Genomic DNA, 24030 nt, shown 5'->3' with positions numbered 1-24030 from the left:
GCTATTACAGTTCCGACGGTAGCTGACAAATTTAAAGTTCTACTCTTGCTATGACCACTACACAATCTGGAATTATTACCTACTGTCACTATGGCAGCATTACCATCTAGAATTATTACCTGCAATTGCTATGGCAGCTGCACCATCTAGAATTATTACCTACAATCACTATGGCAACTGTAACATCTAGAATTATTACCTACAATCACTATGGCAACTGTAACATCTAGAATTATTACCTACAATTGCTATGGCAACTGTACCATCTAGAATTATTACTTACAGCCACTATGGCAGCTGCGCCATCTAGAAATATTACCTACTGTCGTAATAGCAACTGTTCCACCTAGAATTATTACCTACAATTATACTATGGCAGCTGCACCATCTAGAATTATTCCCTGCAGTCACTATGGCAGCTGCACCATCTAGAATTATTCCCTGCAGTCACTATGGCAGCTGCGCCATCTAGAAATATTACCCACTGTCATAATAGCAACTGTTCCACCTAGAATTATTACTTACAATTGCTACGGCAGCTGCACCATCTAGAATTATTATCTACAATCACTATGGCAACTGTACCTTCTAGAATTATTACCTGCAATTGCTATGGCAGCTGCACCATCTAGAATTATTACCTGCAATTGCTATGGCAGCTGCACCTTCTAGAATTATTACCTACTGTCACTATGGCAGCTGTGCTATCTAGAATTATTACCTACTGTCGTAACAGCAACCGTTCCATCTAGAATTATTACCTACTGTTGTAATAGAAACTGTATCATCTAGAATTATTACCTACAATTGCTATGTCAGCTGCACCATCTAGAATTATTACCTACTGTCGTAATAGCAACTGTACCATCTAGAATTATTACCTACAATTGCTATGGCAGCTGCACCATCTAGAATTATTACCTACTGTCGTAATAGCAACTGTACCATCTAGAATTATTACCTACTGTCGTAATAGCAACTGTACCATCTAGAATTATTACCTACAATTGCTATGGCAGCTGCACCATCTAGAATTATTACCTACAATCACTATGGAAACTGTACTTTTCTAGAAATATTATCATCCTTTAGAGCAGCTCATACATGGAGAGGTAAAGATAAGCATACAGGAGGTGCTATTTCAGGTGCTCCCTTTTTTACCTGGCTCTGTTTAGCTTACATGATTACTGTCAGCTGTTCCTCGTTTTGTCACACATTTTTTCTCCAGTCTTCTTTAAAAGGCTATTGATTTTACCAGAACCAATCTTGAACGTTTTATGTTTTTGCAATTAAATGTCTTTTTTATCGCATCTGTATGATGATAAATTGTCTACCCTTCAATTCTGTGTTCCGACTCTGTCCTTTGATGTGATGTCTTCTTTATTTTATGTGTCTAAACATGCACATAGCAGCACACAATGGTTTACACTTTCTCCTCAACTCGGAATAAAAATAACGTTGCAATTGTTGTCGTTCAAGTTACCCACAAGTCTTTATTGGGACTCCAAAGCTACAAGCAACCGCAAGACAATCTGTAAGATTAATCAACTTCACCTACAGCCTACCTGCCAAGATGAGACAACTTCACCTACAGCCTACCTGCCAAGATGAGAAAACGAGCTGAGGAGCCAGCAAACAGTCAGCCTGTCAATGACAGGCCGGCTGTCGACGAGGCCGACCGTCGTAACAGGTCGGTGGCCAGTCTTGTTGTAACAGGGCCGACCGTTGACGGAAACCGCAGGCTGCTGAAACTTCATAGCATACCGATGTGCCACCATGAAGGGCATCTTTAAAATGGCGTCTTTGCTGGTGTAGCTCACCATAAAGACCTCCTCGATCTTTATGTTCCGAAGCCGTATGGGCAGACATATGACTTTGTAGAATGGCAGTCTAGTTCCATCAGCCCTGAAATCGTGACTGTCACTCCCCTTAAGCAAATCTTTTGCACTCTGAGGGAGGTTGTTAAACACTTGCTCGCTTAGCAAATTTTGGTACACCTAGTGTCGATAAAGAGCTGAATGGGCTGCCCTTTAAGCTTCTCAGAGAGGAAGTAGCTTGTGGAGCCGAGTCAGTCAAGGGCCTGCTCTCAGATCAGTTTGGTATCGCTCTTGCTTTGCAAAGCAAAGCCTCTGAGGCTGAATACTCCCCACTCTTCTGGGGCAGCCTTCTGAAGTACCATGTATTCATGAAAATGTTCATAAAAAGTATTCATGAAAATGTTTTTCGTAACCTGCAAAGCTCTCAAACTACGTTCAAGTAATAAAGGTTTTAAATATCTATTAATATAACTACAATTTTTTATATCGGACATTCATTTTTTTATGGCACTTATTTATTTATTTAGTTTTCCTGGATGTTTATCAGCCCTTTTATATGAAGTGCTAATATATAGAGCATTATGCCTCTGATTATTCTGAATTTTCTGAATCTATTTTCAGACATCCTTTGATCCTACTTTATTACTTTCATAAGAAAAATATATCCTCTCTTAAAAAACAATATCATATAATTATAATTTTTACTTTATACACATTTCTACTTGATACACATTCTGAAATGTGGTTATTGTTTTCAGTACCAACAAAACAAAATCTTGCTTACTAAATTTTTCATGTACTCCACACTGAATCCAAGGAGCTTGTGTGTTTCTAAGAGACAAGTTGCTTGCTTATGCGTCGGCTGATTGCATGTACTGCGTGATAGCCATCATCTCTGTATATATTCGCACTTCAATCAACCAACAAACCTTTTTTGAATTGATCTTAACAGCAGCAGCAAACAATGTGACAGACAGTGTATGTTTCACCATTCATGTACATCTATCAATCTAGATTTTACATCCGAGTTGCCCGAGTAACCTATTCTGCGTTTGTAATCAATAATAACAATAGGTTAAAAAGAATTGCGCCTATTGAAAACACTGCTAAAATTATTTTTATAATGTACCCAGGTGTCAATCAACCGTTTGTCTGAAAATATACCTCACAACTAATTAGCGATTTTCATATGAGCTGTATTACCTAGGAGGTCTATATAGCACGCCATTGATTTGTGTTGCATCGCCACCTATATAAAGTTGCTGGTGGTCGGTAAGAGAGGGGCAGTGCTTATTGATTCGCAGACTGGTGTGCAAGAGAAGCCTGGCTAGGGAGAGGTGAGCCATTTACATACCACATATTGCATACTGATGCTTAGTTTTGAAATGCTACTTCTCTTCGTGAAATCTTATGATGAGTAAGCTAGGTACTGAGAAGTAACATACCAGAAACAACATAGACTCAAACAGTTTGCAAAAATGAACCAATAATGTAAATAGAATGACAGATTCTAGTACATGGCACTCTGTAAGGAGATTGATTGGCAAACAGTAATTAGCAGGTTAAATACGTATAATCTATGCAAATACGTATAATCTATGAAAACTTGTCTATATTTCTATTACAGTTTCCATCACAGAAGCTAAATGGTGTTCTAAATTAAATATATGAGAAATCTAAAATGCTAAAATCTCTTTCCTATTTTATTCGGTTACAAAAATAATAGTTTAACTGGTTATTGATTTATCATAAGTTACTTTTTTTTTAATTTTATTTATACCACAAAAATGGTAACCATAGGTTTTGAGAAATTTAGGTTACTATAGTAGCTGACTGTTGTAATCAAGGCAAACACCTAAACTCATCTTGACACCGTAACTCATCTTGCATGGTGCTAATGTAACCAAATCACTTACAAAACCAGTTTTTTTGTTTTAGACTTACAGATAAACTTACACAAAACTTTAGTAGAGTGTATCAGAAGTTATCAGTATTTTTCTATTATTTGCGACTGTTTTTGATGTTTGAGATGATTTGACTGCCAGGATGCTTAAAGATTAAAATCGACAAAACTTGATCGTCATTAAAACACTCAGGATAACAACACATGCCAAAATGATGTTACTAGTTGCATAGCTGCCTGTCCCTATCAGTATTGTACCGTTCAAGTTGCACCATTACGTGTCTTTATTCTGTCGATCTCTTCCTCGAAATGTAACTATAGATACCATAATTGCACTTTTGCTTGAATCTGAGCATTCTAAGAAAGGATCTCATTCAAATTATCATATCTCTAGACTGGGTAGGTCTACCTAGTCAAACAATACATCAAATTGAAGTTTTACGTGTCAACTTTGTATTGACATTACATTATTTTACTTTGCATCACTTAAATGGTGTCGCATACCTGATTTCTCCCTCCCAGTTAATAGGTATGGCAAAGAAGCGCTCATATCTATGTATTTGTAGTAGCCCAGCAATATGCTGTCCTTTATCAACATTTAAATGACCTTGAGCTAAGCCTATCAGTTATGCTAACCAAAAACACAATTTAAGGACTTTAATGATGGTCATGCCTCTTGTCTGCTGACATTGCAATACCAGTGGTTGTTTATAGGTGTGTCACTTTGCTACTGTTGCTCTTGAACTTGAGTAGGTATGACAAGTGTTTAACAAAATATTCTGAACATTAAAGAAACCGTGCTTCAATCAGCCAGCTGATTTCCAGCATTAAATGAGAGTTGAGTAGCCTGCCATCACATGAGCGATGCTGATGACTAGGCTGTCTCAGTAACTCTTAAAGGCGCTTAACAAAGCTAATCAAATTATTCCTGGATCGGCAGTTAAAAATCTGACAGTTCTGTCGATGTCCATTAACACTTCTGTCAAAAATATATGAGCTCTTTCGATTAGAACGAATTGTTTAACCATTGATTATTTTTGCAGATGACTAGCTCGCTGGCATCGGGCCCGCAATACACCCGACCGATAGGGGCAGTCACACCACCGCTAGTTAGCTGGTTTTTAAACCGTTCTCTTGGTTGAAGGCAGAGATTGTTTTAACAATCTAATATGATATTTGTGAGATTCTGCTTGTTTTGCATTACCACTAAAAGAAATTTATGTAACACTTTACAAAAATAAAATCGATTCTTGTCCAATTGCAACCAGCTCTGCGGCAAAAGAACCGATGTCAGCATGTTGTGCCATCCGTACAAACATTTTATGTATAAAATATAGCACCCTAATTTAATAACTAAAAATTTTATTGAAAATGGAAAATTTCATGACAATTAAGGTCGCAAAATTTTTGGGCATATTAATATAGAAAATTATAGTAACTGATCAGGTGAAAGAGAGTAGAACAGGCTTTTATGCTCGTAGCTTATTTCAGCACATGGTTAGTAGCTAATCTAACTTTACTGATCCTGGTGATGCTGCTGAGAAAAGCTATAAGAAATAATAAAATCATCTTCTAAACAAGATCAAACAGCAGATCAAGTATTTTACCATATTCTAACAATAAAAATAAAACCATGCTAATTTACGTCAGGCTTTTTTAGTGATAGCAAGTTTATAGGTTCTCAGGCAAACAGAGCTGCTTTTATTCAGCAAAGCTTGTATTTACATAAATATTTATGATTTCAGGTTTACCTAGTCCATTCTACTCAATATAGCTTGTATTACTACTATTAGCTAGGATCTCAGGCTTACATCGTCATCTCTAGTCAAGATAGCTAGTATATCTGCTATGAGCAAAGATTTCAGGCTTACATAGTCATTTCTGCCCACTGTAACTCGCATCTGTTCTGCCAGTTTGTATTGTAAACGGCCTTTGTCTTACAAACAATGGCTAATTTTGCAGTGGAAACTGGCTATCAATGCTTTCAATATAGTATGTTCATTGTATGACTGACCTTGACACTGTGTCATAATCCTTCGGTACCTTCAGCGCACCCATTGCCCATATTTAATCTCTTACATCATTTATCTTCAGACACAACCTCACGGCTGTCAGTAAAAGTGTTTGCGTTATCTGAATGGTCAGGTACATGAGTAAACAAATAAACTATTACCCTTTCAGGTACCAACCTTTGAATATTTAAAGCTTCCTTCAACAGCTTTTAAAAACTTGACACAGAAGAAGTCAGACACTATTGGCTGAGGTGAGTTTATCAGCAGCATGATTGTCTTTGGATTGACGAGGGCGCATGCGTTGCTAAAAATCACAACAAAAGTGCAGTTCTAAATACTTAGTAGCTAAATTAATGCCATCTCGATATCATCAATCGGGACTCGATCATGACTTGACTCGTAAGATCGTGACTTGTGTCCTAGTGTGCACAGGCTAAATATCTCCCTGACTCTTATTGAATGCTAGCATCAGGACTTGTGTCCTAGTGTGTACAGGCTAAATATCTCCCTGACTCCTCTTGAATGCTAGCAGCGTGACCTCTGCCCACTGCGCATAGGCTAAATATCTCCTTGACTCATCTTGAATGCAAGCAGACTTTTAACACTTAAAATGAGGTAATCTTTGAAACACGCAGCAGGACATTGTGACAGATATCGACAAGTGCTCTAAGCAATTTTCTAATAGCTACAGCCAAATGCCATCACAACAATTGCCGTCCAACATGAAAAAGTCTCAGCGACAATTTTCTCTTACACTGTGTCATTTGAAAGTTTTTGCATTTAAACAAACATAATGATAGAATTTCCAACATAAGGCAGCAGCTGCCAGATGTTAAAATTTGTCAGTATAGGCTAAACAAGTTACTGTATCATGACGGAAAACACCAGGTTATGTGTGTCATTTCTCCTCTGTTCTAGAAACGATTACTTGTATTGTTGCTTTTGTTCAATGTATCCTTTATTGAAGCGCTGAAGGAGCTAAAGCTATAAAATTAATTTGTGGCAGACAATAAAGGATGACTGCACACATTGCTCCTAAAATTCAATTTCACACACAAATACCGCATCTGCTTATAAATGAGTCTTTTTAATAGTCTGCTAAATATAGTAAGTAAGCCATGAATCGAAGGAAGGAGAATAAATAGATATTATTGTTTTGCTGCAATCTCCTGTAATATTATTGAAACAGAGAGGGTTGGTTAGCTCTATAAATCTGCTCGGCTTAATTGATTAAGTTGCTGGCAAATTAAGCGTGCAAACATAATCAGTCTGGTGACTGAATATCTTGGAATCCCTGAAATGAAAATTGCAGCTAACCTTTAGTATAGCTCGTGACCTGCTGACTAATTGCTGCTATTATTATTAGTAAATGGTGATGAGAGCTGTGCCAGTTATTCTATGACTGCAGATATTAAACAGTATAACAACAATAAGAGAGAGCATTTTATATATTCACAAAAACTCACGATCTCAATAATACCGGTACTTGGAACCTTGCATTTAAAACTCCATTATTGCCTCTGATCTCACTGCGCATGCTATAAAGGTTTTATACGGGCAAACATATGTCTAGACGTCATTCTTACCCGTGTACTTCAGTTCACAAGGCTTAGCATTTTCCTTCACCAATTCATTCACAGATAACATAAAATAGGTACCTGTAGCGCTTTTGGTCCAATGAAACGAATATAATATAATGTTTCGTTATTTTATTTTATTTTACATGTAGTTTATATTTAATTTTTTGTAATATTTAATTTTATTGTGCATGTGTACATAGAGAAACAAATAATTCTCATGAATTTATAAAATGAAGTATTATATTCCTCTCTGTAACAATATAACCTCCATATTGTCATCAATGGTCACATTTGAGTGGTAGGTCAGCAATAGGTCAGCATGCCGTTATGTACTTTAATAAACGTGTGAAGCTGAAGAAAGGCCTTCGCGCTCCAAGAATTGCGACTCCAGTGCCCAGCAACAACTTGCTCAAAAATTTGTGCCATCTATCATCACGTGTAACGCATCTTGTTAAATATGAAAATTATTAAAAACATTTTTAATTTCTTATTTTAATATAAGCTTATGAATGCCTTCATGGTCATCTGCATCAGATGCAATATTGAGATAGATGTTTTGAGGCACTCTGAATTTAACTAGGAAGTGACATAGCGTTGAAATATGTACTGGTTATAAAAAGCTGATGTACCATGACCTTGTGAATAGCTGCCCTACATACTGACAGTTGGTTTAACCAAACCTGTCTGCTTTGATTATATAATTACATGTACTTCCCTATCGCCGTTATTCCCTTCTTTCTGTTTTCATATTTTCACTAGTTCAAATACAATGGAAAATTTTGCTAGATTTACTGAACGGCTCCAGACTTTTGTAACAATTGAATGCTAAAGTACAACACATAGAATGTATGAAATCTGTAGTATTTATATGTGCAGTTAATAAGGGTGGTACATAGGCCTACTGTTAGTGCTATGTATGTACTTGTCATTCTCATAGTATATGTACTGGAAGAGATGTTAAAGAAATTTTTTATAACTGATAATCTATGAAATTCAGAGGAAGAGTGTATACTACTATATATTCAACTGGAAATACAGTAACTAGTTATGAAACTGTTATCAAAAAGGCTTCATTTTACAGCAAGAGAACCTTTCCAGTTGTGCAAAAGAAAATGTTCATTACAAACACGAATGCTACAAATACAAATGATAGATCATATATTCATATAAACAAAAGACAGCCAGACAAGATCAATCAGATTAAAGGTATTAAAGCTAACCCGTTGTATTAGTTTTATTTGTTGCTCAAATACAAAAAGTTATACAAGCTCTCATAAACCCTTGGAAATCAATAAGAAAATCGCATGCAAATCGGGAATGATCAAACTGAAAGAACACCTGGTTCCTAGCACCTGGTTCCTATCCCTTCAAGGAATAACTGGAGTTCCTGCTGCATGACATTTGGATCAAGTTTCAAAGTTCGTCCCGTTCAAAAAACAAGTTTAAATGTTAAATTCTTATTAAAAACAATCACTTGAAGATTCAACATCTGTTGTATATAAATATCTTTGACCTGAGATTTCGAGGCTAGATTCTTTCTAGTTCAAAGTTGTTCTCGTAATGTTCCAGGAAGTTCACATTATGGCTGTATATCTCATTCACAATGTCATGTAGCAGCAACACTTCATCTAAACTAATTACAAAATCACCTTATGTAATATATTATGTGTTTACTTTAATTATATATACGCTGCTAAAATAAATAATGATTTAAAAGATAATTACCTGAAGTTATTAAAGAGTACAGCTAGATGACCAGACAGGTTGCATCGTCGAAACTGACAGCAGCTGAAAGCTAAATAGACACTATTCTTCAAATTGAGTATATATATGAATATATCTATATAACTATGATAAATTGTTTCCTCACTCCTTTTAACCAAAATGAATGGTAATGTTTACTCAAGCTCGAGTCTACTACCAGAGACCTGGGAGTTTGAGCACTCACCTCAAGATCTTAGCCCTTCTCAATAGCACACTTTTCTACAACTCACTTGTGTTAACTGATGCCACATTTGATGTGCAGGCCATATGATGACAGCATATATAGCATCCAGCTAGTATATATATTTACTAGCTATGCTACCCGGTGTTGTCCGCGTATTAAAAATCAGCTTATAAACAATTAGAGGTATTGAGACTTGCCTGCCACTTGCTATTAGCTAACTAATAATAGCTATCCCTCTCCGTGACGTTAAGTCATCACTTTGCGTCGTGACTGAAAGCGGTGGTGTATTTGCTCCCATATAGTGACATACGTATATCACCTAGAGATGTTATCAAGCCTGTGTGGCTGAATTGGTAAAGCGTTGGGCTGGCGAAGGAGAGGTTCCGATATTAAATCTTCTGCGTTACAAATTCTTCATTTCAAGATTTTAATAGCTATAGCTGGACATATACAATGATGAAAAACTTTGAGAAATAAATATGAATGTATATACATATATATATACGCATATATACCATATACATATGTACATACATGTATATACATATATCTCTATATACATGTACTAATGTTCAAACACGATCATGAATAAATTTTAACCCTAGCAGTTTTCATACAATGTTTGACAATAAAACGAGTTCGCTGAACTCAAAATAGCCATTTTCTTTATAATTGCTTTGGTAGATCTGCTCTGAAATCCAGCTCGTGTTTCATTGGTCTAGCGGCTAGCCCATTCATCTGCATTCAGCTAAGAAAAAGCGAATTAATATTGGATAATAATAATTGAATGTAAAAGTGAGCATTGTGACTAACAGGACAGGGCTGACTTAACCGCTGTTCTTTAAAGAAATGATGCATTTTATAAGAACTAAGGCTAGGAGTAACAAATGTGTCTTCTGAAGAATTGCTTAAAATAAAAATAGTAAACAATTGCTTTAACAAAAACTTATTGGGCTCTATAAAGCAGTATAGGTCTCTGCAGTAGAATCTGGAGATCTGAGTACAATCTATAATACATCCTGTCCAAATGGTTTGTCTGATACTAGTAATCAATAAATAATAATTAGCTTATGTCATTTGCCATTAGGTGTCATTAAAAACTTACTTTTGGAAGTTATAGCAGTTACATTGTTCTTAGCCTTCGACGAAAAAGTGCAAATCATTATCAGTCAATCAGCATTGACTTGTTAGTGTACCTAGCAGACACAGTATCAAACCTGAATAGCTAGATACCCTTGCTAGTTCACCTCACAAGTGCCGTGTCATACTCGATTAGCTAGATATCCTTGCTAGTGTCCCTAGCAGACACAGTATCATACCTGAATAGCTAGATACCCTTGCTAGTTCACCTCACAAGTGCCATGTCATACTCGAATAGCTAGATACCCTTGCTAAGGTGAATCCATGTTGACTAGTCAATCAGGATCTAGCTTATGTTCTTTTATGAGTAAGCCATTCTACTACTAGTACAGTGTCCAGCATTTTTTATATTATGCTGAAATGTTGCAGCGAGTGTTAATATAGTCAATTGTTACCGAGGTTGGCAGATAACCCTCAGACACTTGAAGCATCATTTGATGATAGAGAGGAGTTACAACACCCAGCTGTCAATGTAACGATGGTACAAATTGACAATACTACTTCTTGTAATTTTTTGACAGATCTCTTTTACAGCCTACAGTTTTTCTTATACCGATAGAGCTACTCAGTAAACTACTCTACAACTGGTACTAATTCTTGTAGCTTGAGAGCCAAGCCAGACATGGGGCCACGCAAGACATGAGTCCTGCTTGGTCTCGTGCCTCATATGAATGAGAAATGAGGCTAAGCAAGATATGGCATAGCGGTATTACTATACGTATTCAATTAATGAAATCATCGAAGAAATACACTCTGTTAAAGTTTACTTAATACAGTTAGTTACACACAAAATGTTTTTCACTATGGTAAGGATAGGTTACAAGCTTGTAGAGCAAACCTCTGAGTTGTGTATTTCTATTGCAGAACATTCAGAGAAATACTCGTCTCGACAGAATGCAGAACACAACTAGCTATTTTATGACTCTCGTTAAAAACTATACCGAAGGTGGAACAGCTCCAGGAGCAGACAACTTTGATGCAACAGTAGCCACGGTTATTGTTGTTGTCTTCACTTTCATTGCTATAATCGGCTTCTTCGGGAACACACTTGTCATTCTTGTCATCATATTCAACCCAAGCATGAAAACTTCGACCAACTATTTAGTGTTAAATCTCGCTATAGCAGATCTCCTGTTTGTTATCATATGTGTACCATTCACTGCTGTGAAATACGCCACCCCAGTATGGATATTTGGAGAGGCGTGGTGTAGCATATACAACTATATGGCCTACGTGTGCGCGTGGGCCAGCGTATACACTTTAGTCTTCATGTCTCTGGACAGATGTCTTGCCATAGTATTCGCAATGCGCCTCAGGGGGCATAATAAGACTCGCACTACCATCATAGCGATAGTCATAATGTGGGTCGTTGTGCTTCTCTCTAATATACCAGCCTTGTACTTTTTTGGTGAACACGAATACTACTTTGGTAATGACACAATAAGAAAAACTTGTCTTCCCAAGGAACAAGATGGGCCAGCAAAGCGAACTTTCCACTTTTCTTACTTTGTCTTTGGATTTATGCTCCCAGTTGTAGTTATAGCAGCTCTTTATAGCGTACTTATAGCCTCTCTTGTGAGTCAACCAATGTCAGCTGGGTCTAAATCGTCGGCAAAAAAAATTACAAAAAGAGTAACAGTAATGGTGATAATCGTTGTTGTCGTTTTCATAATATGCTGGCTGCCTTTGCATACTATACTAGTTTTGAGCGAACTTGGTATGTACCCTTTTTCAAGGGGAAGCGTCTTGCTGCTGGTCTGTTGCAACTCTCTTGCATACGCCAATTCCTGCATGAACCCCCTACTCTACACGATCTCTTCTACCACGTTCAGAGAAGCTTTCATAGACTTCCTGTGTTGCAAGTCACGCCGAAAAAACAAGTCAAAACGCTTCACCGCAAGCTTTAGCAAGAGAGCCCTGAGAGCGCCAGACACAGCAACCACAAATATCTCGTCTAGATCTGCATCAAACCTGGAACTACCCGCTTGTGATGGCGGTGAAACATCAGATATAACACTGCCTGTTAGTAACGGTGTCGAAGAGGTACATCTCAAACTGTCTGTTTGTAGCGGAGATGACACATCAAATCAAGAACTGCCTCTTGAAGATGATGTATCTTCAGGCTTTTTGAACCAAGGCTAATCAGGATAAAGCCGTCCTGATAAAATAACAGTAACATATTCTTCAATTATATTTTCAGATAAGTAAATTTATGAAAATTTTATTGTACTACATTTTGTAAACAAGGCAAGGAATAACAACTCTTCTATTTGCCACAAACCCCTCTGAATAATACTATAAGTACTAGAAGAGCGCTAAGATAGACCGCCGCCTTTCTGCTTTCATAGCATGAGTCTTAGGTCCTGAGCCTATCATCAAAATGTGAAGGCACAATATTATCCTCTGCATACCATTTCTCATTGTAGTCTTTTACATGTCAAACCCAAATTCTGTTCTTGAAACTGCCATCTCAGTGCCCAAATGAGCTTTCAGCATTTTTGAATGGTGACGTTTTGCAACAATATTAGTAATATTGTCAACAAAATGCTTGAATGCAATGTCACATATGGCTCCAACATGTAACTTGTAAAAAGGTGCTCGAAAAGTAACTTTACAAAAAGCCTTTGTAAAATCAGTTTAATTCAGGCAAACTAGTTATGATCCGTCCCAGCAGCAATTGATGTAATATCATCACAAATGAGTCTTTCACAACCATAGGTCAAACAGGAAGTTGGCAGAATTTTAGCTCTAGGTGACATGTGTAACAAGGGTTATAATTGGGTAACTAGAAATTGAGGTCAAGTACAACACTTTCAAAATTAGTCCCGATAGAATGACCTGATTCTACAAACTGCCCATACTCTCAGCAACCGTGATATCAGGAAGTTCCTCTACGTAGACACCGTGAATAACACAATTAACCAGCTAAAAGCGGACAGTATTAAATTTTCAAATGGTAAATTTTTGCGGTATTTATTAGAAACCTAGCTAGTTGTTAGCAATTGCTCCAACCATCCACAGTCTAGCGGATATAAATAATAAATATAAGTAAATACTATTAGTAGAACCACAGTCTAGCGGATATAAATAATAAATATAAGTAAATACTATTAGTAGAACCACAGTCTAGCGGATATAAATAATAAATATAAGTAAATACTATTAGTAGAATAGGCATTGTGCTTTGAATCTTTATTATTAGAATTGATATCATATCTATAACTTGTTAACATTATGACAAAAATAGTATGCTTGTACTTTCTAGATGAATGCTGCTAGCAATTTGTAGTTGGGTTGTCAGTGAAGGAGAGTATTGCATTCTCATGTTGCACAACATTGCAGGGAGATTTATTGACCATGAACATTTGACTTGCTATTGATATTCTTGCTTGCACAAAGCTGAATAAATTTACTCTTTTGTTGCCTGTACGTAATTCCTGTGTAGAAAGTATTGCAACTTGAATAAAACCTCCGCTCTCAGCGAAGGCATGGCTTTTGAAAAACTTAATTCCAATAATTTCAAAGCTTTAATCTTCCAAGTGCTCTCATAAAGTCTCTTTATTGCCTCAAAAGCCAACGACCTGATATTGATTAAACACAAGGTCTCGATCTCAAAGGATAGTTAAGAGCTAGGGCTACAGTATCAGAAAGCTCAAGTCAGGGCAAGGTGATCTCAGAGTAAGTTGTATGTTAACAGCTGTGACAGTGAAAAGTAAGCTATTTTAATAGTCATCATAGAGTCGTGATGCCAATTTGCTTCTGCATAGTTGTTAGGCCTTTCTCATGGGTAGATTTCTAAGTATTGATTTCTAAAAGCCATTTTGAATCGCTCTGGAGCTTTCTAAAGGTAATATGGGAAATGCTATTTATTTTTTCTGTAGTAGCGATGTTATTGCACTTGTGTGTACCATGCGGAGTATATATCAGTAAAGAATACGCAGTTGTACTTGTACAGTCGTACAAGGTACAAAAAATACAGTTGTGTAAATATTTAGTCTACGCACACCGCATACTGCAGCGACATGTTTAAGTTCTTAGGAAAGGGCTCTCTTCATTACTTTGGCTTTCATACAAGAATCTCTTCTTTAACCATAATATCTAGCATAACGGGTGTTCACCAAGCTGTCATGTATCAAGGAATATTCACTAATAAAAGGCATTATTCATCAAATACCACAGACACATTTGGTGAGTAATTGGAGAGCTTTGAGTGTACAAAGGAACAAAAGCCACCAATCGATCAGAACACGCTGTGTATTTTATTGCAAGTAGCACACTGTTGCACGGAATATACAATACAATATAACATTCCATGGTGGTAGATCATATAGCATGGGACATCTGACTGTTGATGCTTCGTAGTATGTGCCATATTATAGCCGACAGAATCACCCTGTAGTTAGGATCTCCAGATGGAGTACCTGTGGCTGTATGTCTGTATGCGCTGTAGAGGATACAAAAAGGAATGATAATATACGATTGTATTTTCTTGCTATCCGACCATCTTTTTTGTTTTCAATACGCCAGGTGATATTGTCTACCTGGTTACCATGGTAAAGTATAGTGTATGCAGGAGGATCAACCGCTCTTCTTTCCATTCTTCTTTTTTTTTACCAGGAAGAATCTTAAGCCAAGAGTTAAGATTAAGATTGCAATTATGACAATGGCAATATCACTATTAGAAATGTCGGCTTCAGTCTTCTAATTTTGCCTCTTAATGGCCTCTTTCTTTCTCTCTTTTTTCCCTTTCCTTCCCTATCACTCCCTCTCTTTTTTTCTCTCTCTCCCTCTCTCTCTCTCATTCTCTCTTTCCCTCACCCCCAATCTCTCTCCTCTCTTTCCCTCTCCCTCTCTCTTTTCCTACCCCTCTCTATGTCACCTCCCACCTTCCTCTCCTCACCGTCATAAAAACTATCATTGACAGATGCAGGTTAAGATAGCTTGTTTTTGGCACCTATAACAATGGAAGTTGAGAGGATTAGCACAGAATAGGTGCTGAAAAGAGGATTAATTTGTCATACAAAAAAAACATCTTTACTGGTATTCAAGGCTAGAAGCTGTTTGTTCGTTTCAAAAGTTACAGTTTTTCTTGCTATATGCAATTTAACATTGTTGTATGGTGCTTAGTTGCATTGATTTATTAGGAGGGTTTGAGTCAATAGTAAATCTTGTGACAGCAAAGTATTTAATGAAAAGGATATTAGATAGCAAAGGAGACAAATGAGAAGTCAGTAACTTCGATGACTTAGTGAAAGGTTTCTCAATGGTAAGCTTCATTTAATGGATACAAACATTAGATGGGAGTAAACATATAGTAGACTTTTTTGTTTTGAGAGCTGTGCTATGTTATAATGAATCCTTCAAAGATTAATTTTAGGCTGACAGTATCAGAGTTTGTATGCTTTTATGCAGAAGTTAAGTGTAAAAAAACTAAGAAACTAAAGAGCTATCTATTTTTGGTTTGCTTGAATCTAGAAAGAAATTGGTCAGTTTGTTTAGCACATTGATCAAGAGGTAATTGCTAGCAAAAGTTCCTTGAAGCCTGGTTCACCAAGCAAAAATATTTGTATAATGAAGTGTGTTTTTTTGGAGCTGTTTTCGAATAGAATTTAACGATTTATGGTTACAGTATAAAACTTTATTGCTGAAATGTGCCCCAAATATCCTCCTATTTTAGAGATATTCTTTGATCGACTAGTTGAAAACATCTTTTCAAAAGGTTGGCAAACTGCTTTTGTACAAATTATAATTATTTCCAATGTAATCAGCCATTAGCACCATCTGGGTCTTCATTTGTTGAGGTTGTCAGTCAGCTTGATTCAGTCTATTTTAGTCGTATTGACGCATAAGTAGACAATCTTCAGTGACATGGTCTTCTGCACACTTCCCACACCTTGCATACTCCTCGGGTCTGTCAACTCAAATTTATTAATATAAGTTACTTTTCTCTAATTCTTAAGGTGTCTGCCTTCATCTAACTTCTTATGCTTTTTTCAAATCTTGTTAGCCTCTTCAAGGTAGAAGTACTGCTTTTGTACCCCATCCTGCCAATTATCATAAATAAAACTTTACCTCTTTCTTTACTATCAATTTCGGTGTTTTTCCCGCCATCATCTGTTTTTATCTTTATCCTTTTTAATACTATTATTGTTATTGCTGTTGTTTTAGATCAGCATGGCCAGTGGGCTAATTCATCAGATTCAACGTTCACCTCCAGAAGCTAAAACCTATGGTTTTCAGTCACTGCCACCAAAAAAAGTTGATGCCATTTCTAGAAGACTCTATATGACGCATACTCTTGTCAGCAGTCCGCTGCAAAAAACCCAAATGTCAAATAGTCGAGGTTCGCGTTCCAGACCAAACACTGCATCAGCTTTTGATCCAGTCACAGCTATAGCAGGTGCTCAAAACAAATTTACAACCCAAAAAGACCTTGAAGAAATAGTCCACCGTCTTCAACGAGCAACAAGCAGCTCTGAGAAATTTGCAAAAAACAGAAACAGCAGTCGCACCAATAAGAAAAAGCCACTTCTCTCCGCTGTTGATACGTTGACTAGAGATGTTCAAGTATTGCATAAAAAGATTGTAAGACTATCACGACCGACGACTGCATCCTCCTTGAAAAGACTGGGATTCTGTAGTTACTGCATGGATAAGGATATAGATAAGGAGAAGTTTGAATCTCAGTTAGAAGATGAGTTAAGCAAAGATCTGATCTTCAATGCTAAAAAATATAGTGGAGCTGTCACCCGCTCGACAACTCCTATTCATGCTTCTGCCAATGATAAGCACTCTTGTAGAAAGTGTCGGTTAAAACAAGAGACAAAAATTAGATGGGATAAGTTACCATTGCTCTCTGGCCTCTCTCGCTCTCAGACTGTTGAGGAGATCACCAGTCGTCTCTACTATCCAAAACACCGATGCCTGCAGGAGACTCCTTATTCCACTTATGTCCCCTAGCAAACAGAATTCCCTCCTATCCTGCAGCTGGACTACTAGCCGTGGACTACTAGCCGTGGACTACTAGCCGTGGACTACTAGCCGTGGACTACTAGCCGTGGACTACTAGCCGTGGACTACTAGCCGTGGACTACTAGCCGTGGACTACTAGCCGTGGACTACTAGCCGTGGACTGCTAGCCGTGGACTGCTAGCCGTGGACTGCTAGCCGTGGACTGCTAGCCGTGGACTGCTAGCCGTGGACTACTAGCCGTGGACTACTAGCGGTAACCAGAAGTGGAGTAAATAATTATTACTTCAAACGAGTTGAGTTATGCATGTTGCTTCACAGCGTTGACCATACGCTTCTAGATTATCACCTACTTGTGTAGGTTGACAAACATAATCAGTAAATAGATAGGTATACTAAATACTGAGGCATTGATTCAACAGCAACAGTTCATAGAAAGGAGCTGTCTTCTTATTGCAAAACAGCTTACTCTATGTAGATCTACTGAAACAATGTTTGTTTGTTTGTGATTCGTCAATTATCGGTAATTCTCTTTGGTAGACCAGCTCATCTCATAGACAGCAATTGTAACAGATTTAATTATTTTGAAATAAACTAATAATCGTCATGGGAGATGTTATCAACAAGGTGGTACATAACAGGGTTCATTTTAAATACTTATCTAGGCCTCTACTAGAGTAGGCAAGCAGTGGGAAGTTGGCTTAGCCATTATTCCCTGACTCAAGAGAACACCTATCCAAACTAGTAATCCAAAGATATCAATAGTTCTGTTTCAGAGTTTGGGGAACACGATGAGGATTAGTCAAATAAGTGACCAGTATATGACACCATTTATACCACATCATCCTAGCCCTACCTCAGTATACTGATTATTGGTTTTTATAGCTGTAAGACAAGATGTTGGTTTTTATAGCTGTAAGACAAGATGTGAAGCTAATTTTTGCCATATTTATTTTAAAATAAATTTGCAGAGTTAGAAGAAAGCGATATAAAGTTTTCATAAAACATGCATCCTTCAGTTATACGGTATGGAAACACGCAGATTAGGAGAAAGCATAGAGAATAAATGACAAGTTTACGTGTGGAGTTATGAAACAATTTAGTAAATAATGAACACTTTTATGACATGGAATATGCATGCTATAAAATCATTGATAAACCTATAAAACAAATAAGCGATTGACTCAACATGCTTTGATTAGAGTAAATTCACGTGGTAAATCTTTGTTAAGAATAGACTGTTAGTAATTGAGTACTATTGCTCCAAATAAAAAATTTATGTGTGTAAAATGCAACTGAAATGGTAAGGATAAACTTGCTGCTACCAAACATCATGTAACGTATAGTATAATTATTTCTAGGTCACTCTTTATTTCAACTACTATAATCTTTGAAATAAGTTTGCTTTTGCAGCAAGCATCAATAGATTAGTATTATAGCCAACCTGCCTTATCTTAGTCTAGATGATACCTTTATACCAGTACTCTTGCTACATTAGAACAGTGTATCAGTGCATCACAATCAATCATCTGTAAATCCCGACTTAGCTTTCACCTTGACATAGTTTGTTATGGATCTTAGGCATTTCAACTGGGTTACCCATACATAGGTACCTTGTAAATGGGCATCGGACGTTGGATATCTTTCTTTTGCACTGTGACAGACAGCCTGGTATTTAAACTTGGCTCAGAATGCAGTGCTCAAAGATGTTGCTGGAGTACAAATTTTCATTACATTTTATATAAATTATAATCAGATGTCTTTAAAGCATGCAAATAGGGCAAATAAAGATAAATGTATGGGAGGTGAATAAGGATTAATAACAATACATGAAAGGTAAAACAGCAGAAAGTTGACAGCTCACCTAACCGGATCTGATGGTTGGCGAGTTACCATATACAGAATTACAGACAGAGCTTACAATGTGAGTGACCTATCCAAGCTTAAGCAATGTCTTCCTTTTATCTGATAATATACAGAACAGAGATTTTACAGATACCGTAAAACCTCTATTCAAATGCCATAGCGCAGTATTTTTCAACTCGTACATTATAGTGGCGGTCAAATAGAGGTGGCATTCAAATAGAGGCTTGCGTTATATTTTTCAAATAGCGCATCAGAATTTTGGGAACATTAATTTAATCCTTTCATAATTTAATACTTTAGGCGAAGCGAATGTTGCCTATATTTTGCCCTCTCCTTCGGGCAGAGCAACATTAATCTTTGGAATGCAATAAATCTGCCACCTTACCTCCAACTTGTCCAAGATCTCTAAATAAATGTGCATTGGAATCTGAGAAATATCTCTACCAGTTGATATCTATTGCTTGCAATTAACCTGTTATTATAGCTTGTGTCCTGTTTTGTAATTTGTTGAAGCTTTCAATTTTTATTCCATTCTAAATTTGAAGACATTTCTATTTGGTATCTATATTTACCAATGTTGCATTAAAGCTCATTGCACTCATTAATATGTTTGCTACAGTTTGCAACCAAAACTAGCTTTTATGTGCAATAGATGATGAGTTACAAGTGTCGCTATCAAATGCTACAAATATATATTAAAAAACAAGCAACATAAACAAAAAGAGAATGCAAAACATGCAGAAACAAGAATAAAAATTTTTGAAACAAAAATATTGGTTCTGTTTGCTTAGCCAGTTGCGTGTTGATTGTTGCTTTTGATGAAACGAACATCTTCTGGCTGTCCAAAACCTTTCACAATGTCTGTTGACCTCAACTCCTGTTCTGCGTTTCTTAGTTAGTCGATATTAATGTCCAAGTAATTTTTTTAGCAGAATAAAACTTTTATGCGTTGCGTTTCCCACAAATGCAAAGTGTAAAAGTTTTACTCGCTAAGCACAACCTTTAGCCTAAAACTACTTAGTGGTTCATATGCCGTAAATATAAACTGTTTTCCATACACATCAAAGTATCAAAACCGCGTTAAATGAGAAACTATTAGCCTGATACAGTTACTAATTATTCCTGTAGTGTTGCTTTCAAAATTTTAACAAAAAAACCTAAAAGCTTTAGAGTTGAAAAAAGACTGATACGAACAGAAACAATAAAATAATTAATTGTTATTGATGTAATTGAATCATTATCAGTGCGGTATTGTGGTCACTTTTCTACTGATCACTTGCTATTGTGGGTTCGTAAAGATCGAAGAATGTCAGCTTAACGGCCAAATGGAGGTGGCATTCAATTAAAGGGTGGCGCTCTACTTTTCAACTCTTCTCCTCTAGGGGTCGTCAAATAGAAGGTGCTCAAATAAAGAATTTATCGCTTACAGGAAGTGACCTACAATAGCATAAACGAGCTTACTAATGTTCTTACTATAGACTCCATCATTAAATCTGTTGCTGCAATTGCCAAGACTAAACCTAAATCAGAACCCACTACTCTAGCAAGCCAACACATGACTCTAGCAAACCCTCTAATCATCCCTAGAATGGAAAAGCTCACATTCACGAGAAAATAGCTTGGCAAAACATTTTGACTGTAACTACTGCGACAAAGGGAATACTTGCTTATGTATGCCAATCCTAACAGAAAACCTCTTGAGGTAATAAACCATGAGATAACAACTGAGAAAGAGGCAGAAGCAACAACTACCTTATTCGCTAGAGAGCTAACAATTGATTCATTAGCAACCATTGACAAATGGACTGTTGAACTAGTAATAAACTCACACACACTGACTTGTGTGCCAGACTCAAGGGCAGATGCAACAATTCTGTCCTCCATGGAGCAACACTGTCTAATATAACACTAAAGCCAACCACTGATAAATTGAAAAGACCAGCAACCAATACATCTCCTGCCTCAGCTGCATTTACGCCAAAAGGATGCACAAAAAAACAAAACTGGCGTATAACTGTATATGCGGTAGACCAACAATTTTGTATCCTACTTAGCCAAGCAGCCTGCTCACATCTACAGCTCCTGACTTGTACTGTTGATACTCTTACTCACACTGAAACTGACTACCTCCAGTACTCTTCATCCTTCACAGTGCTTACTTGGAGCAGGCAAAGATTATGCCTACAAGACCACGTTATGAGAAAGCGATGCACCTATATCTGTCTACATACTTGGAACCGTACCAAACCCAATACAACAAATGGTATTGGGTATGGTACAGTTTTAGGGTATGGAGTACCATACGGTATGGTTTAAATATGATAACAAGTTCTTTCAGAGAAATGCTCTGAAAGAAATTGTTAACCTAGGTGTAATCTTGCCTATTCGAAAATCCACAGACTGTGTCACAGCATGGTTGTAGCGCCAAAACCAGATGGCTTCGTTCGAGTATGTGCTGACCTTTATTATCTGCATGCTGCTGTTAAGAAACTGGTACACGCTATGAGCTTTGTAAATGAGAGTCTGGCTAAACTGGGCCAGATTAGACTGTTCAACCGGTTGGTACCAACACCAGATTGTGGCAGCTACCACTAGATCCATCATATTGACTCTTGATGAAATTTCTAACACATGCAAGAAAATAACGCATTTGGCAACTCCTCAACACAGAACATCTGCCAGAGAAGCATGCCTAACTTACTTTTTGCCTAGAGGGCAAAAAAGAGATGGCATGGCCTGCTGTAAACATGACATGACATTTTACTGCAGGCCATGGAAACAATCTCCAGAAACATGATCTAGGACTAAAAGCTGTTCTGCAGCGCATACCTGATGCTGGTCTAACACTGAGCAGAATTGAGTGTAGCTCTGGAGTCACATCTTTCTAGTTCTTAGGCCACATAACAAACAGTGTTGGTATTCATGCAGATCATAAGAAGACAGCTGCTATTGTTAACTTCCCAACATCGCAGCAGAATTCTGGCTTAATGATCTCAATCAACTAGCAAAGTTCTTCACAAAGACGGAGTAGTGACTCCTACAGGATTCTAGCTAGAGATGTTACAAATCATCCATGAAGGCCACCTCGGCATAACTAAGTATAAAGCAAGAACCAGACACGATTCTGGTAGCTCGGTATGATTCTAGAGATATCAATTATGGTGAATAACTGTAAGAAATGCTACCAACACCGGTAGAAACCTTAGCTCAATCTTCTTTACAGGGAAACCATGGAAACGACTAACGATGGATTTCATTAAGCTGTACCGGTATCTGTTGTGTATTCACTCACCACAACTTCACTCTCCTGTAGCAGGAAGAAGACTGCCCCCTTATACACCCTTCTCCATATCTAGTCAGCTATTCCTTAGCTTTATCAATAAGCTGAGAAAGCTACATAATCCTACAAGCCTGTGTGAGAGGCTTTGCCTCCCAAAGCCTATCTGGCTTTCTTAGCCCAAGTTCCTGTAACATAGTCAGACGCACAAGAGACACCTGCGTATACAACATGCCCTTTTTTTTCTTTGAAGCCTGAACATAGCACCTGTAACTTTTGGGGTTCAATCATAGGTTTAACCACCAATCATGTTGGGAGACAACAAGCTTTGTGTCTGACATGCATATATATTATCCTCTGGTACTCTAATAAAGCCTGCATCATCATGAGCTCGCCGATGTGTTAAACGGGAGCTTAGCAATTGTACATAAGCATGAGAGTAGCCTGTGAACCATATGTTAACCAATACTAAAATAAAGTGGCCTTACCTGTATGGGTGGAGTCATCCTCTCCCATTCTTACTCCCCAAGCCATAGTGGCTGTCGCAAGTCTAACCTATCACCTTCAGCTCAAACCTGCAAGTTCTGAGCACATACCTGTTCTTGCTTTCACCTGCTCCCATGTCGTGACTACGTATCAGGGTTACCTTCTTTAACTGACATCATCGAGTCATCTGAATCACATATAGGGTATATCCCAAACACCTCCTCAGTGCCTGACATACCCTCCATCAGGGCCTCTGCCTTATCGACCGCTTTAACCCCAGAAGACTTTCCCAGGGTTACCATGCCGCCTGTTTTGGCATGGCGAGCCTCTTGGCTAGTACAGGTTACTGTCGAGACAGGAACCTCTACACTTCCCTGTTTCGAGGTGTGGGGAGCCAAGTGGGCCTCCCCGGTGACAGACAGCTGGTTGCCTGTAGGTGGTTTTGACTGAGCCTTACTAGCCTTTTGGCTAGAACTGGTTACTGACAAAGCATTCTCTTCGGCACCTCCCTGATGAGAGTGTGGGGAGCCAAAGGGGCCTCCCCTCCTACAGACAGCTGGTTGTCTGCAGGTGTCTTTTTGGGAATTCAAGGCTGCCTTGACAAACTTGGCTACCCTGAAAGACAAGGTTCTGAAGGACGCTAGACTGCCTGCTCCCCAGGCTAAGGTAAAGTCACCTACAGACAGCTGGTTGTCTGTAGGTGATTTTACCTTAGCCTGGGGAGCAGGCAGTCTAGCGTCCTTCAGAACCTTGTCTTTCAGGGTAGCCAAGTTTGTCAAGGCAGCCTTGAATTCCCGGTCATTCTCGATTTCCGGCTGGAACTGGCGCTCGTCAACTTCTACGGCCGCAATAGCCGTCCTGTACTCCTCCTCTATCCGGGACCAGTGTTCAGCAAAGACATGTTTACACTGTAGGATAACCTCATGTGACATAAAACCAGACTGAACCTCATAAAAGAAACTGCTCACCTGATTCCGGCAAGGTTGTGGCTTACCCTGAGCTGCCTCTGCGTAGCTGGTGTTACGACCATGC

General features: G+C 37.9%; 2 protein-coding genes across 2 annotated transcripts; both read left to right on the top strand.

Moving 5' to 3' along the window:
• The first annotated feature begins 1607 nt into the window (after positions 1-1607).
• LOC137393853 (allatostatin-A receptor-like) lies at positions 1608-12542 on the top strand. The gene is made up of 6 exons (XM_068080564.1): positions 1608-1690; positions 2002-2179; positions 4764-4829; positions 6368-6393; positions 10847-10872; positions 11347-12542. Exons 1-6 carry the CDS (start codon positions 1608-1610, stop codon positions 12540-12542), a joined length of 1575 nt encoding a protein of 524 aa, XP_067936665.1.
• Positions 12543-16574: 4032 nt separating this feature from the next.
• Positions 16575-17360, top strand: LOC137393852 (uncharacterized). The gene has a single exon (XM_068080562.1). The coding sequence runs from the start codon at positions 16575-16577 to the stop codon at positions 17358-17360; it is 786 nt and encodes a 261-aa protein (XP_067936663.1).
• Positions 17361-24030: the final 6670 nt, after the last annotated feature.

Source organism: Watersipora subatra, chromosome 4 (genome assembly GCF_963576615.1).
Source record: "Watersipora subatra chromosome 4, tzWatSuba1.1, whole genome shotgun sequence".
Lineage (NCBI taxonomy): Eukaryota > Metazoa > Bryozoa > Gymnolaemata > Cheilostomatida > Watersiporidae > Watersipora > Watersipora subatra.
Note: the sequence above shows the minus strand (reverse complement) of the source record. Positions and strands in the feature narration are given on the sequence as shown.